The sequence below is a fragment of the Paramormyrops kingsleyae genome, chromosome 10 (genome assembly GCF_048594095.1).
Source record: "Paramormyrops kingsleyae isolate MSU_618 chromosome 10, PKINGS_0.4, whole genome shotgun sequence".
In the NCBI taxonomy this organism is placed as follows: Eukaryota; Metazoa; Chordata; class Actinopteri; order Osteoglossiformes; family Mormyridae; genus Paramormyrops; species Paramormyrops kingsleyae.
The window spans coordinates 22,670,722-22,685,482 of record NC_132806.1 but is presented as its reverse complement, the minus strand read 5'-3'; the positions used below and the strand labels follow the sequence as shown (position 1 = coordinate 22,685,482).

At 44.9% G+C, this 14,761-nt stretch overlaps 1 protein-coding gene across 6 annotated transcripts in view; it reads right to left on the bottom strand.

The window, feature by feature from the left end:
• LOC111859833 (spectrin beta chain, non-erythrocytic 1) overlaps window positions 1-14,761 on the bottom strand; it is a 63,288-nt gene that overhangs the window by 35,394 nt on the left and 13,133 nt on the right. For 2 of the 6 annotated variants that reach the window (XM_023842849.2, XM_023842850.2), the window contains exon 1: window positions 7,795-8,521. The exons of 3 other annotated variants lie outside the window; for them this stretch is intronic. In XM_023842849.2, the coding sequence (XP_023698617.1) occupies window positions 7,795-7,900 (106 nt within the window). In that variant the 5' untranslated portion in view covers window positions 7,901-8,521. Of the gene's footprint in view, window positions 1-7,794; window positions 8,522-14,761 lie in introns of those variants that run through there. One more of the 6 variants, XM_023842852.2, reaches the window with a different exon arrangement.

The following is a 14,761-nucleotide window of genomic DNA, read 5'->3' as shown; positions in this document are numbered from 1 at the left end:
TATCAGGTTTTTTTTATTGCACTGTTCGGTCCCCGCAATGTGTGTGAAAACCATTCACACACACCATGCAGAAATGCAAACTGAACACTCCATGTAGGGTGTGGGTTTCAAAAACATCCAATTCATATGGAAAGTGATCTTCATTCATGACATCATGCAGGTCCCAGTCACACCCTCTCCGCAAGCAGCAAAAGGCCTCCTTTCTTCCGGCATTGCGTGCCCCCATGCACCCCCCCCCCCCCCCCCCCGCGACCCCCACAGCACCTGGCATGTGAGGAACAACAAAAATCCCAGGGGCTGATTTCACACCCCGCCCAGGCCCTCCAGTCTCGGAAAGAGACGTACACTGAGAAGTATTTTGTCATCGGAGAGCACACCTTCTCTCAGCTTCAGATCACGCAGTGGAGTAAAACAATCCTTCATGGAATGGAAGCATCAGCAGCAGGATTTCACTGTAACCACAGACAAACACGCCAGCCTCATTAGCTTTGCCTGGTGACTTTTGGACCATTTCTGAAATACTCAGGGGTGGAATGTGTGTGGGTGTGTGTGTGTGTGTGCACTGAGGGGTGCTTACAATCTCCAGGTCTGTGGTCTTTTCCAAAATACCAGTGCTTCTTCCTGCAGCCCCAGCGGTTCGTGTGCAGATAAGACAGCATGAGGCTCTTTAAGGCTAACGAGCCGCTAGTGTGGCACAGCGATGGCGAAAGGCGCTATATCCGTTCTATGCCCTGTTCGGCTACACAGAGCGGATGAAACGCGCCAACGTCGGCTCACAATGAAACAGACAGCAGGAAACCAGAAAGAGGGTAAAACACCAGATGCCTTTAATGGGAGCGAACAATGGCGAGGCTGAAACACGGTGAACAACCAGTGAATGAGATAATAAAACTACTGGCTGTTTCAGGGTTTCTGCAGGTTTCAGCAAGTTAAATTTAAGACTTTAAGACCTTTTTAAGATCATTATGATTGCAATTTAAGACCTATTTCAGGTCCATACTGGCAATAAAGTATGAAGGATATAAAAGAAAATCAAAGGACCAGAAGAAAAGTGATTCCGAAAGTGAATTACATGAACGTTTAGCTGTTTTTTTTTTTGATGACAGAGCCACGTTAGCCCACATGCCACATCGGGGTGTGCTCCAATAAAATTCTAATCAGGTTACACGCCTTGCAGTTAATGGTTAGCGGGTATTGGTTAGCGGGTATTGGTTAGCAGGTATTGGTTATTGGTTCCATGTTGGCTTCTTTTTGTAGTTTTGTTAAAGCGAGATCAATACAAATTTTTCCAAAAAAACATTTAAAAGCAAGACTTCATGCAACTTGATGAAAGTAACGTTGACTTCATAATCTAATCAATTTCTAAGACCTGTCAAAATTGTATTTCAGAAATATTAAGGCTTAAAATGCAGATTGTTGGATATTTGTCTTGATGATGTGCGGAAACCCTGTGTTTATCACCAAAAACTTCCGTACAGCCCTCCAGCACTCATCACGCTGCTCCGCTGGGCATTAGGATGCAGGCAGTAAGTGGCGGGCAGACGAGCTCTCGGGACCCATTTACACGCTGTTAGGCCTGCGGTGATGCCAGGTATTAATTACATATGTGGTCTGAAAAGTTGTGAATGAGTATAGACCAGGCTGTAAAGGACTCTGTTGGAGGTGACTTCTATCAAATGACACCCCTATTCAAAAAGATACGGGTACAGATACGGGTATTCTGTGAAATATTTATATTTGCGTTTTTTCAGGAGGGTCCGGTGACTGATGCATCGCTATTAGATACTTCAGTTTCCTCCCACAGTCTAGGGGTAGTCAGGCAAACTGGTATCTCGAAATTGCCCAGCCTGTGAGTGTATGTGCCCTGAGGTGGACCGGGTGAAGCTGCATCATATCTTATCGTGACATATTTATGTTTATTAAATTCAGTTAGCGGAGCACGCCACATGCGACTGCGTGGGTAAATCATGGCAGCGATAAGCGGAGGTGAGGAAAAGGACAGCTCAGCAACCACGACATCTTTAGAAAGAGGAGATATTGTGGATAAACAAGGTAGAAACAAGTGGGTGGGGTGGAGGTGCTTTTTGCAGTTTAAAGTCAGACATATTTATTAAACATAAAGACATCTTATCTATACAGATTGCTAACTTTGGGTGTCGTACTACACCTGTCATTAAGATTTTAGGGGTACTACAAATCTGTTTATCATATTGTGGGTCTTAATGAATGTACATAAAGCACCAAGGAGCCGGTGTCCAGACAGACATTACGCCCGTCACCTAAAGCCTTGGTGATTACTGCACCTACGCCATATAATCACGATATGATAGCATGTGGCCCTTGTCCAGGGCGTACCCCAGCCCTGAGCTGCCCCCCCCAACCAGATCCAGGATCAGCAGCAGAAAAAAGGATAATTCTCAAAGAATTTCCCCATTGTGGGATTAATAAAGTCCAATCTAATCTAATCTAATAAGAACTCCAATATAACTCCATCCCTTTACTGAAAACCGCATTCATGTGGACGGGAGTGTGCCCGGCAGAGCGGGTGGCTCTCTGCTTATCGCACGCTGTAAACCGCCGCGTCACCAACGCCAGCGCTGCAGGGAAACGCGTGTATGTGACGAAAGGTAAACGGTGACATTCACCAGGGAAAGCAGGGAGAGTCACTAAAGGCTTCAAATCCCTTAATTACCAGCAAGGGTCAAACGGGGCCATGGTGTTGAGCCACACTGTGGATGCAGGCAGCGGAAGGGCAGCAGAGGACGAGCTAGAGGCCCCAGGCCGCGGCAGAGTCCGCCCCGTGCTGAGTCAGGCCCACCGCAGAGCTGGGTTTTGCCCCTATGCTCCTGGCTTATCTCCCCCCCTCCCGCTGGTATTGGAGAGGACTGCTTGCATGGGGGTCAGACAGGAAGCCCGAGCAGAGATCGCCCTGCCGCTGAACCCGCCGCTGTCGCAATATCCCCACCATGAGGTCCAGATAGCTGGAGCCATAGGAACGTGGAGCCCCAGCAGCACCTAGTTATCAGGGGGGGGCGTCAGGGACGTACAAGAGCACTGTAGCACGTGACCGCTCATAATTTCTGTGGAACTCAGTTACTGAGCAGGGAGGAAGGGGGGGGGTTAAGATTTGATCCACATGGGAACTGGGCAGTCAGTGAACACTTCTGATTTAATATCATAAGCCAACAGACAAACAAACAAAAGTTGATCGACAGCCCTAAGAAGGGTAAGTATTTAGAGGATAAATGGCTAATTATTATAGTGACTAGGTGACATAATCACTGTTATCTCATACCTCCAGGGTTGGGGGGGGGGGTACCTTTCTACATTTCCCATTACAGTGCGATTGTTTGTGTCTATCCTACAAGGAAAGGGCCCCAAGCTCACTGTGACCCTGTGCTGGATAACTGCTTATAACAGTGCTGCCCAATCCAGTTCTTGGGGACCCACAGTCGGTCCAGATTGGGCAACACTGGCTTAATAAAACAAGCATTATTCCATAACCACTTATCCAATACAGGTAAAAGGTGAACAATAATAAGTAGTAATCAGATGACTATAATTTCCATCGTTATCGTCTGAACTTTGCTATCACTATATCCATCTATAATGAAACTGTGTTTTCAACCTTTTCCCACTTCACCTCTGATGGGGGTCATTCACCCATTGGCCTGCTGCATTTAATCATGAGCATGAAGAACTGACCCAAAGCCTGTGTCACCCAAAAGGTGCAGAATCCACATCTGGAAAACAACCAGATGTTCTGCTGATGTCTAAAAGCATCCAGCCAGAAACCTTTTTGGGAACCACTTCAAAACAGTGCATTCGAGCGAAACTGAAATCGATCGTTCTGAGCAGGGGAGTCACAGCAGTCAATAAAAGTCGTGCTGGACACAAGTCTTGCTAATGAGGTCACTGCTCCCCCTCAGAAAAACAGTAGATGTACTCATCTGTAGTTAGTATTTACAGCACCCTCCACAATTATTGGCACCCCTTGTAAAGATTTGTAAAAAGGGTTAGAAAAAAAAAAAATCTACCTTTCAGTGCTGTAGCTTCATCTCATGCACTGAAAAAAATAGAAAAATCCAACCTTTCTTTTAATTTAAATTTATTCAAAGAAAAACAAATAAGTATTTTTAACAAAAACACATGTGCCACGATTATTGGCACCCCTGGAAATGATAGTGAACACAGTGTAACTGAAGCATGTTTCCCCTGTAAATTGTACATCTTTAAGTTGACTGGAGTGAATAGGAACCTTCAAGCTGTCATCCACGACGTCCTGATTAACTGGGGTACAAACATGCGGTGACACAGAGCCCAAATTCCCTTAGTCACCCATCAACATGGGAAAGATAAGAGAACAAACAAACCAAATGAAGGAGAATTGAAAGGGTATGAAAAATAGCTACTCGCCTGAAAATGCCAATTTCTACTGTTAGGGAAATAATAAAAAAAAGTGGACAACAACTGGAACTGTTACAAACCTGACTGAAGGAGGACCCAAGTTTATTTTTCTCCCACATACAGTGAGGAAGACTGTAAGAGAGGCAAGAAATCCCCAAGGATCACTGGTGGTGAATTACAAGATAAAGTAAAATCTTGGGGTTACCACATCTCCGAAAAAACCATCAGACGCCACCTTCATGCTAACGGATTATTTGGATGGTATGCCAAAAAAAAGCTTTTTTTTGTCAGTTTACGTTTGTGGTTAACACCTGGAGTTTGCGAAAGACTACTACAACTTTGGCTGGAACCAAAATTCAATGGTCTGATTACACAAAAATGGAGCTTTTTGGTAATAAACATTCTAAGTGGGTTTGGTGTAAAAAGGAGGATGACTGTAGTAAAAAGAGCCTTATCCCAACTAAAATGTGGTGGAGGTTCTGTGATGTTGTGGGGCTGTTTTTCCTCCAAAGGCCCTGGAAACCTTGTTAGGGTACATGGCATTATGGACTCCATGAAATGCCAGGACATTTTAAATCAAAATTTTGCTACCTGCGCCAGAAAACTGAAACTGGGCCTTCATTGGATCTTCCAGCAGGACGGTGATCCTAAGCACATGTCCAAATCAACACAAAGATGGTTAGCTGACCGCAGAATCAAGCTTCTGCCATGGCCATCTCAGTCCCCTGACCTGAACCCCACTGAAAACCTGTGGGCGGAGCTGAAGAGGAGAGTGCAGAAGAGGGCCTCGGACCCTGGGTGATCTGGAGAGATTCTGTAAAGAGGAATGGGCTCAGATGCCTTGCTTGGTATTTATCCAACCTTATAAAATGTTATAGGAGAAGATTCAGTGCTGTTATACTGACAAAGGGAGGCTGTACAAAGCATTAAATGCAGGGGCACAAATGGTTTTGATAAAAATAATTATTTCTTGATGAAGGATTTGTTTTTATTTGAATAAATTTATTTCAAAGAAAGGTTGGATTTTTCTCATTTTTCAGTGTGAGATAAAACTACTTCACTCAAAGGTAATTTTTTTTCTAACCCTTTTTACAAATCTTTACAAGGGGTGCCAATAATTGTGCAGGACGCTGTATATCAGCATGGCCATTGGGAGAAGGGAGGAATATGGTGTGGCAATTGGCTGGAGTGTAAAATGACGTTAAAGTAGCCAATTGCAAGTTGGGCTCTTAAACAAAGGGCCCTTTTCCACTGCAACAGGTACTGTACTTTTGATACTTCAAGATAGTACCAAAGTATGGTACTTCAAGGTGTTGGTTTTCCACTGGTGTAGAAACTGGTACCGGTGCTGAATGACATCACAACACAAGGCAAGGTATTTTGTACTGAATTTGAAAAATGCCTGTAGTGTATTATAGGGCAGGATGTGCAATATTGACACCAACATCTCATGTTATACATGTGCAATTCTTAGATCACTAGTCAGCTAGATTAAGATCAGGCGTTTTCTGACCTTCAATTCGGTACGGATTTTATAGTTCAGGGAGCTTAAGTTTAGCTAAAACATTTTTACTCTCTGTCATAGGACAAAAAAAAAAAAAACTTGTTTTGCAGTTTTAATGATTATCATGATTATCTAGTATATGTTTTTTTTTTTTTTTTTTAAATAACATTAAAGTTTACCTCTGCTGCTTTTGCATGAGCGCTGCATGCATTCTGCTGGTATAAATCACTCCTAGACAGGTTTGTGAGAAATTCATGTTGAACTTATTTTTTGCTTTATAAATACCCCAATATTTATTACAACAAAATCACTTTGCAACAGTTGATCATCTGTTCTTCCGACCACTTAAATTTAATTTCGCAATTTAAGCTTGAATCTCTACATTTATCCACATATCCTTTATTATTACTTTCATTTTTTTCATGCATTTATCGTTGCTCTATGTGTTTGTAACTTGTTTCAAGATGGCGTTTGTATCGTGTTTTTGAATTAGGCTATTTGCATAACCAGTCGACAGAGAAAGTGTTTGCAAGTCTCATCCCAAAGTACTGAAGTACCAAAAAGTATGCAAGCGGACACCCCCCCCATCGTAAAGGACGCTTGACAGAAATAAGAAGTTACAACATCGCTGAAGCACTTCAAAGCTTCACAAGACAGAAAAATCTATCATTTCTGCCCAAGACACCATCCTTTGCGACTGGAGGTAAGAAATGACCCACAGAAGAATTACACTGCAAATTACCTTGTGGTATGCTGCCCCCCCCCATCCCCCACCCCCTGACAGAGACTGCAAATATTTTTTAGTGAACACGACACGCAGTTTCATCACCCAGTGCTCCTGCCCTTTGACTTACCCTATAACTAACCAGAGTGGTCACAGGGGAACCCAGACGCTGCGCTCAGCGTCCTGCCGTCAGGAGAAATATATGCCGCCATTAAGCTGAATTTAATGAACAGAAACTCATCATTAAACATATTAAATCAGTCTAATCTGACTCAAAAGCCCCAGGCGATCAACGTTTGCTGAAGACAAGACTCTTTTAAAAAAAATCTGCCTTTGACAAAAGTCACAATAAGAACTGATGCGTGTGTAAATATATAAACAAACACTTTCTGTTAATTGCTAAAAGCGTAAAGCTATACAAGAGATCCAATGGATACAGAAGCCAAACCCAAATTCAGAAAAATGCATTTTTTGAAAATGTGCATAGTGTGACAAGACCAAAGGTTAATTTACAACACAACTCGGGGCAGACGGCTTTCAACGTGGCTTTTTTTTTTTTTTTTTTTTTTTAAATGCTGCTTGGACAGGCCTCAACCCAACACCGGGGTTAAGATCAAACTCTAACAAGTCCACAAACACCCACTTGAAGAAAAGAAAAAAAAAACACATTGGCGCGCACACACACACACACTCTCCGTTGGTGTGACCCACCCCGCCAAACTACACGGCCAATGTGGCCTGTTTGCTACACCGAGAAAAACACCACCAATGTCGCCCCAGACTGCCCAAAACGTGCCTACATTCTCTGTACCCAAAAAACCGACAAGTAGCCAAAATACCTGCCATAAACGTCACAAGTGACACAAAAATTCACTCTGCGCACAAGTATGAGGGTTTAGTACAAACAAATCAGTACAGTGGGTGAAACAATACAGTCATGGTACCAGGACAGGGACGATAAGATGTAATGCAAATGGTTTCCGCGCTTGGCCTTTGGGCGAACGCTTTATCTTCCTTTTGCCAAAACCTCAGTGTCTTCCTGCTTCGGCTGATAAAACCCGCGACTCCTCGATCCGGCGGCCTGAGATCAATCCCACTTCCCCACCCCCGTCCTCCTGTGGATCCCGCGCGTGTTCTCCGCGCCCGGCCGCACACTCACCTTGCAGCTGCTTGAACCTGCCCTCCAGGATGTTGGAGTACTGCGCCTGGTTGATGAAGGCGGCCGGCGACAGGCAGGACTCGCTGGGCTTCCGCTCGAACTCCATCTCCACTCTCCCCCGTCAACCAGACTCGCTGCGCCACACCTTCGCCTGCTACTTTCCCTTCTTCTCTAAGCTTGTTTTTCTTTTTGGTCTACCTCCCAAAGATCTACAGGTGTGGGACGGCCCGCTGTACTCTGCAGGTCCCGAATGCACGGCTCCACATGCCTCCGTGGGCAGCAACTGTGGCCCCCGAGGTCAACGCGAAGCCTTCTCCACGCGGTCTGGATGCAATGCTCTGCTTCGGCCGCCCCCACCACGTGGAGGAGCGCAACTCCACAGATATCAGATCTCCGCTGCCTGCGAAATGGCAAACATGACCAAACCCTCCCTCCCTCCTTCAGCGACGTCCTCCTTCCTCTCCTTTGCTGGTCTTTTCTTCTCTCACTCTCTACTTTTTTTTTTGTTTTTTTTTTTTTAAAAGTGCTGCTCAATCCCTGGAGGAAAAAATCCAAAACTTCCAGGAGGAATGCCTCCCTCTCCTTCTTCCTTCTCAAACCTCCCTCCGCCACGAAAGCCACGAGCGCCTTCGCCCTCTCGGTCTGCTCGGAATAACACGCGCGCACACTCATGCACACACAGAGATGCACACACACCTTGTTTGAATACGCAGAGCGGCTTGTCCCAGTTCAGCTCAGGCAGCCGGCTGCACAAACCACGCCCCTCCCTTGTCTATTCGAGCTGACCCATTAGCATAAGGTGAGCCTGGGGGAGAGTCGGGGGCAGGGCTGGGCGGGGCCATTCCGAAAGGTGTCACGCCACAAACCAAGGGGTTGGTTCCGCAAGCAACACTAATACAGGCCGGGGCGTTGAGCTGTGTACGGAAAGAAAAAAAAAAAAGTTTTTTCTTTCTCTCTCTCTGTCTTCCGCCCCCTCTGTGGGACATCAAAGAGTTTTGCTGGAGTAGGAAGGAAGTCTTTGCAGATGGCACGAGGGCTTCAGCACCAGCTCAGAAGCAGCTCTGGAGGCCAGGGCCCCGCTGTAATGGCAGACTCCCCATCTCCGCTCAAGCTGGGAGTCAGCAAGCCACAAAGACCGTCGCCAGCAAAGGCATGTAAAGACCCCTGAATGGCTGTAACCTTTGTTATTCGAATGGCTCATCCACAAGCAATTAAAGTAAATAGTCAGAGTAAATACCTCCCTCATATATTCAGACACACAGACTCAGGCAGACCGTCCCCCCCCCCACCCCCCACAAGCTAAAAATGATAGGCATGGACTGGACTCCCTGACAAGACTTGGAGCACGTGCAGCAACAGGATTTGCACAAGTGGCCATGGGCCAAAGGCCGACTCAGAGGACACCTAGTGTCTGTCGCAAGAACTGCAGCTTTCAGATTCACACATTCCTGCTAATTCTCCTTGAGGAATCACCCCCCGGGACACGACGGCGCGGCATGCACACCAGTGCTCTTTAAGTACAAATATTCAGGGTGGAGCTCCCACTGCGGCCCGAAATTAATTAAAACAGCTACAGCACTATTTACCAAGCGCGCTCTTGTTTAATGACACACTACACGATCAGTTAACAGCAAATAAGGCCAAGATTCAAACAAACTGAGAACAATGCCATGCTGTGCATAAACAGTGCCCATTCTGATCCCATCGCGTGTGTAAAATGTATTTTGAATCTATGCAAACACATGGTTCCGGCAGGTCAATGAAACACATCAGCGACTTCAGCGACTAGCGCTCAGAAAAATTTTGCTAAGCGGCTAAAACTAGTAAGGATTCCACAATTGAGTTAACTGTTGCTTTCTGTGCAGCTTACGGACGAAGGAAGGAAATAACAATGTGTCTTATTGTCTCTGTCCAGATTAAGCTTATTTTCTTGGTTCTTTTGACGCAGTGCGGGCTGTTCGCTAGCTTTAGAGGCAGTAGCCTCACCGGCTAGGCTAGCCTCATCCTCGCCATTTCATTTTAAGTGGTCATTCATAGATCCGCAGCTTCCACTGCACTTAACCGAATCATCCTTTCTTCTGAAACCTTGGACTTCCTTTTATCTCTTCTCGTTTTGGCTTCTCTTAGCAAGCATGCGGTTGTAGCTTCTGAATCCCCCATACCTAATACTCCTGGAATACGGTACTTCGGGAAAAATGTATAAATGTTGAGCTTTTCATATCTGCAGTGGGTTGGGATGCAGTGCCTGTGATAGGATTTGAACCGGCCACCTTTCTAAGGTTGGCAGAGTGATTTCTTCACCTCCAGTTGCTCCAGGGACTGTTTGGCCCTGGTTTTGCAAAAAAATTGTCCGTCACTTGTGATAAAAGCGTGTGCTAAATGAATTAATGTAATCACAGGATACATGATTGTAGCTGCAAACTGCAGGCTTCTGGTGCCTCTGCACTGGGCCTCGAGGTTTCAGCAGTTTCCAGTTAACGAGCATTATTTATTAGGCCGAATGCTGCCTAGTGGCAGAAGGTTAGAACTGCTTTACGAGAAGAACAGGTCCTTCCTTAAGGGGTGCAACACAACCAGCGAAAGCACAGCGTGACATTTCAGCTCAGGTAAGCAGGGATAGGAGGATATGGACGAGATGACAGCAAAGACAAGAATATGAAATGAGGGGGGAACAAAATGAACAGATTACACGGTTTAGGGTAAGTGAGTAGGGGGTGGGGGGGGTTCAAAGTGAGGGCCCAGTTACGGGAAAATCCGGAATGATGTGAGCGAGTGAAAAATTTCCCAGCATTCCCAAAACTCCCACGGAGCTCCTCACTGTGGGAGCGAGATGTTTGGGACGTTCTCAAACCCAGCAAACCTTCTGTTTCATGGAGACGCCAACAGAGCCCCCGCCTTCAACCAGTGAGTGAACGGCCCTAAAAAGGACGCCGAACGTGATTCATGCCGGCGCAGTTCAGAATGTCCGACTTACGGACAACACGTACTTACAATTCGGCTGCCATAAAGCCTATTATATTAAATATTTGAGTTAAACAGAATGGTTCATAATGTCAAACGCACTCACTACTTTGTCACATCATGTTCTCCTGCATGATGCAGGAGAAAATGAAAGTCTGCAATAAAATGTGTTATAATACAACTTCACGAAAGTCTCTTCAAGTATGCAAAACATCATTTGTTTTACAGTACTGTGTACCTACACACACAGATTCTCTTTCTTTCTCTTCAGCACAGCACTGTATGCAATTACTTTTATTATTACTGTATTTTTATGAACTGTATTATGTTTTACAGGCTTTAGTGTGTTTGGAAGTGTTTTATATGCACAGAAAGGTAAAATATATACTGCATACTGAGATAATCATTGCAGTAATTGATGCTAAATAAGAACCGTATGTACTTGTTCCTAAAAATTTAACTTAAAGACAGACTTTGGGACCAGATCTGGTTCGTAAGCCGGGCACTGCCTGTATACATACTTACCCCCCATCCAGCCCTAACCCTAACCTCCCCCCCCCCCCCCCCTTAAGCATTCTCACGCACACACATGCACCAGGTGTGTCAAAGCATCCATGTGTGGAAATTCCTCTCTGATGAGCCGTACTTCTAATAAACTGTTGCGCTCACACTTTAAGGCCGGCGTTAATGTCTTCCCCCCCGGGGGGGGGCTCTGCCCTGATCCATTCTGCCCCCTGACCTCATAAACGAGGCCCCAGAGTGGAGAACAAGAACGGGCACAACAAACCGAAATCCCACCACCCCCTCAAACGCTGAGGAGGGACTGCTACGAAATGGGGGCCATTTCCGAAAGAACGAGTCGAACGAGGAGATAAAAGCTTATCTTTCAGGGGCCGATGAGTCTGAGCATGTAGCAGAGAATGGAGCCTTTTTTCTGAGAGCGAGATCGCCTTTGGGGGCAAACGGACGGCAAATGAAAAGGGGAAGATAGCAGAGGAACGAGAGAAGAGCGGAGGTAATGAAAGTGTAGACGCTCGTCCCCCGGGGACACGCTGTGGGGGGGGGGCGTTATACCAGGAAAGCGGGAAAAGGCTGAGGATGCAGAGCGTGAAAGGAGAAGCGGCGGGAGGCTCCGTCAACAGGCCCAAACAATCTAACAATCTGCCCTTCAAGCCTCAACCTGTCCACGGGTCATACCATCACAGAGAGAGTACGGGGGGAACGTCTCTCACGGCACGGCTTCTTCTGCTGCTGGGATGCTTGACTTTTTGCCAAAACGGATGGATGTGTCCGTTTAGATGTCAGGAGTGCTAACAGATGACTATGAGGGACCTTCCTGACTATGAAGTTCAGGCATTCTGCCGTCAAACCCTCCCAAGACTTCACCTCCTACCCCATTCAGGATCAGTACTTAATCAGCTCTTATTATATGCCCAATTTGTCGTTACATTGTTTGTGCAAGAATATGTTTATTTTGTATTGTCGTTTAGCTGCCATTTTTACGCAAAAAAAACACACACACCTTTACTTTTTTATAGAGCTGAAGATTTTACTCAATCTATGTAGATTGTTGTTGGGTCCATGAATGAGGCCCTTGACCCTGAAAACTATTTCAGGGGGCCAGATAAATGCTGACCCTGCGCTCAGACTGCAAGCTTCCCTCTCACCTGTATATATATGCATCTCTAAAGGAAAGACATGGTGTACGTGAAGATCAAAGAATTCCTATGTAACCGTGATCATACTTGCACAAATTGCAAATAAAAGTATCTTAAAACATTAAATGTACGTTAGGCTATGGTGCTGAAAAGTAAAGCTTGCAACCATGCTGTTAAACATGTGACCGAAACCCACAAACCCTAATATGTGAATTACAGTTCAGGCCAAAACTCCATGAGTGTGACATGTTCACAGTTGCCCCCACAGCTCAAATAACACAGGCAGGAGGCTGTGCTTAGTGAGCAGCACAGGAAGGAGATGGGAACTGCTGGAGACTTAACCTGATTTAGGAGTTGGGTGCCCATTTAATGTCAGGGAGGGCACTGACTGTACAAAGTCCTTTAAACCTGAAAGGCTCCTGTGCTTGGCTGAATAGTTTCATTCTTGTGCTTTAACAGGTTTGTGTCCTTGATTGATTCATCCAGCTGTTTCACATTAACATTAGTGACACATAGATGATTATAGGAGACTGACCAATCAGCACACAGCAAGAACTTAGCGTTTAAGTGAAATACTGGTCCTATTGGTTGAAACGGTAGTTCACAAATCCTGTCCTAGCTCAAAGTGTTCTCCCTGACAGGGATTATGTGGTAAGTTTATTTGGGAGTCAGAAACCAGCAAGCATACCACACAACTCAGCCACATTTACATAAGATAAAGGGGGCAGTTTTGCAACATATTCTCACCATTGACTATAAACACATTCATTCATAAGGTCAGAAGAGGAACCGACTAGTGTACTTTATTCATTCTGCAGGGTCAAATCTATCCCTGACTACTGCACCATGTGAAATGGTCTACCTCTATCATCTACTATGCAGTGAATGCACAGTATGTACTGTACCATGAAAAATTTTGAGAACCATGTTGAGAACACCACAGAATACTTAACTGTAGTGATGGCAAAATGAAGCTTCATAAACTATTTTATGTATTTTTTTTTTTTGACCCAGTAGATGGCGCTCTTGTTTTGCGTTGGGGCATGCATTGTTCTGAATAGCACCACCAAGTGGTGTCAGAAATTACAGCAGATGGTTCATGAAGTTTCATTTGGCCATCACTACTTAACTGATTAATATTAAAGATATGATTGGCAGTAGCAAGTCTGTTAGATTTCACTTTTAAAAGTCCTCTATTTTACTTAATGCATTGCATAACAGAATGATTCTACTACCTCCGCATTGACTGACCCACATTCCAAGTTAACTTAAGAGCTGATTTGGCAAGTCACAAAAAAACAAGAATTGTTAAAATGCTCATTAAAAGGAATATGAATCATCACAAAAATATATCAGGAAATACTGTGGTATAATTTTAGTCTGTACTCCCATTTAAATATAATCCTGCTAAATCATCAGTACAGCCTCAATTTTTTTTGTCATTTATAAAGGGGCAAATATTTAATGGTTTGTCTCCCTCTGCTGGAAGCTCATATGAACTACAACCCAATGTTTCTAACAATTCAGTGTCATCTATGAGGTTAAAATATAATTTATTCAAACCCACTTAAAAATTTATATCCAGTATAAAATTATGAAGGTTTTAATAAAAGTCATATTTTTTACTGAGCTCTTGCACAATGACCAACTGGTTTTACAAGCTAAAGCTTGCTAATAGTTATGTTTCCTCGAAATTCCACGCTACGAGGAATTCGACAAGGACAAAAACACCAGCATGTGTGAGAGAAACTGGGCGGTCGTTTGTGCGGAAGGGGGGGGGGGGGGGGGGGGGGGGGGGGAGGAGGTGAGCTTTCGCCACCCAGCTGTCATGGGGTGTGTCTCTAAATCAGCTGTTACTCCACAGGACAGATGCGATGCATTTGATATCAATCGTGGGTTTTCTTAGAAAGTAATTATTATTGTTACGCGTTGATACACCACCAACGCCCCAACTGTCTTCGAGGTTGCATCATACCGCGAAAAGAATTATACGAATTATTACAAGAAAGCATCGGGAAGCAAGGCTGCTTGACTGTGTCCTGTGGTCGTTTTCTTTGTTCAGAAACAGACACTGCCCCCTAGCACACGGCTGCCAAACGTTTCCGCCCACATCGCCAAAAATAAGGGCCAGATACTCGGCATTTTGCCGACGGGGGGTTGGTGTTTGGGCTTCCCCCTTGGTACATTTTGCAGACCAGGGCAGGGCTCTCCCCAGTAGATTTATCATAAATTGACCCGTTACGGATACTATGCAAATTTTTTTTCACATTTTTCCAGTTTTTATAAACATACTTCTGGAAATCATTTTGTGACCGCCCCCCCCCCCCCCAATTTGGGAACACCTCCTC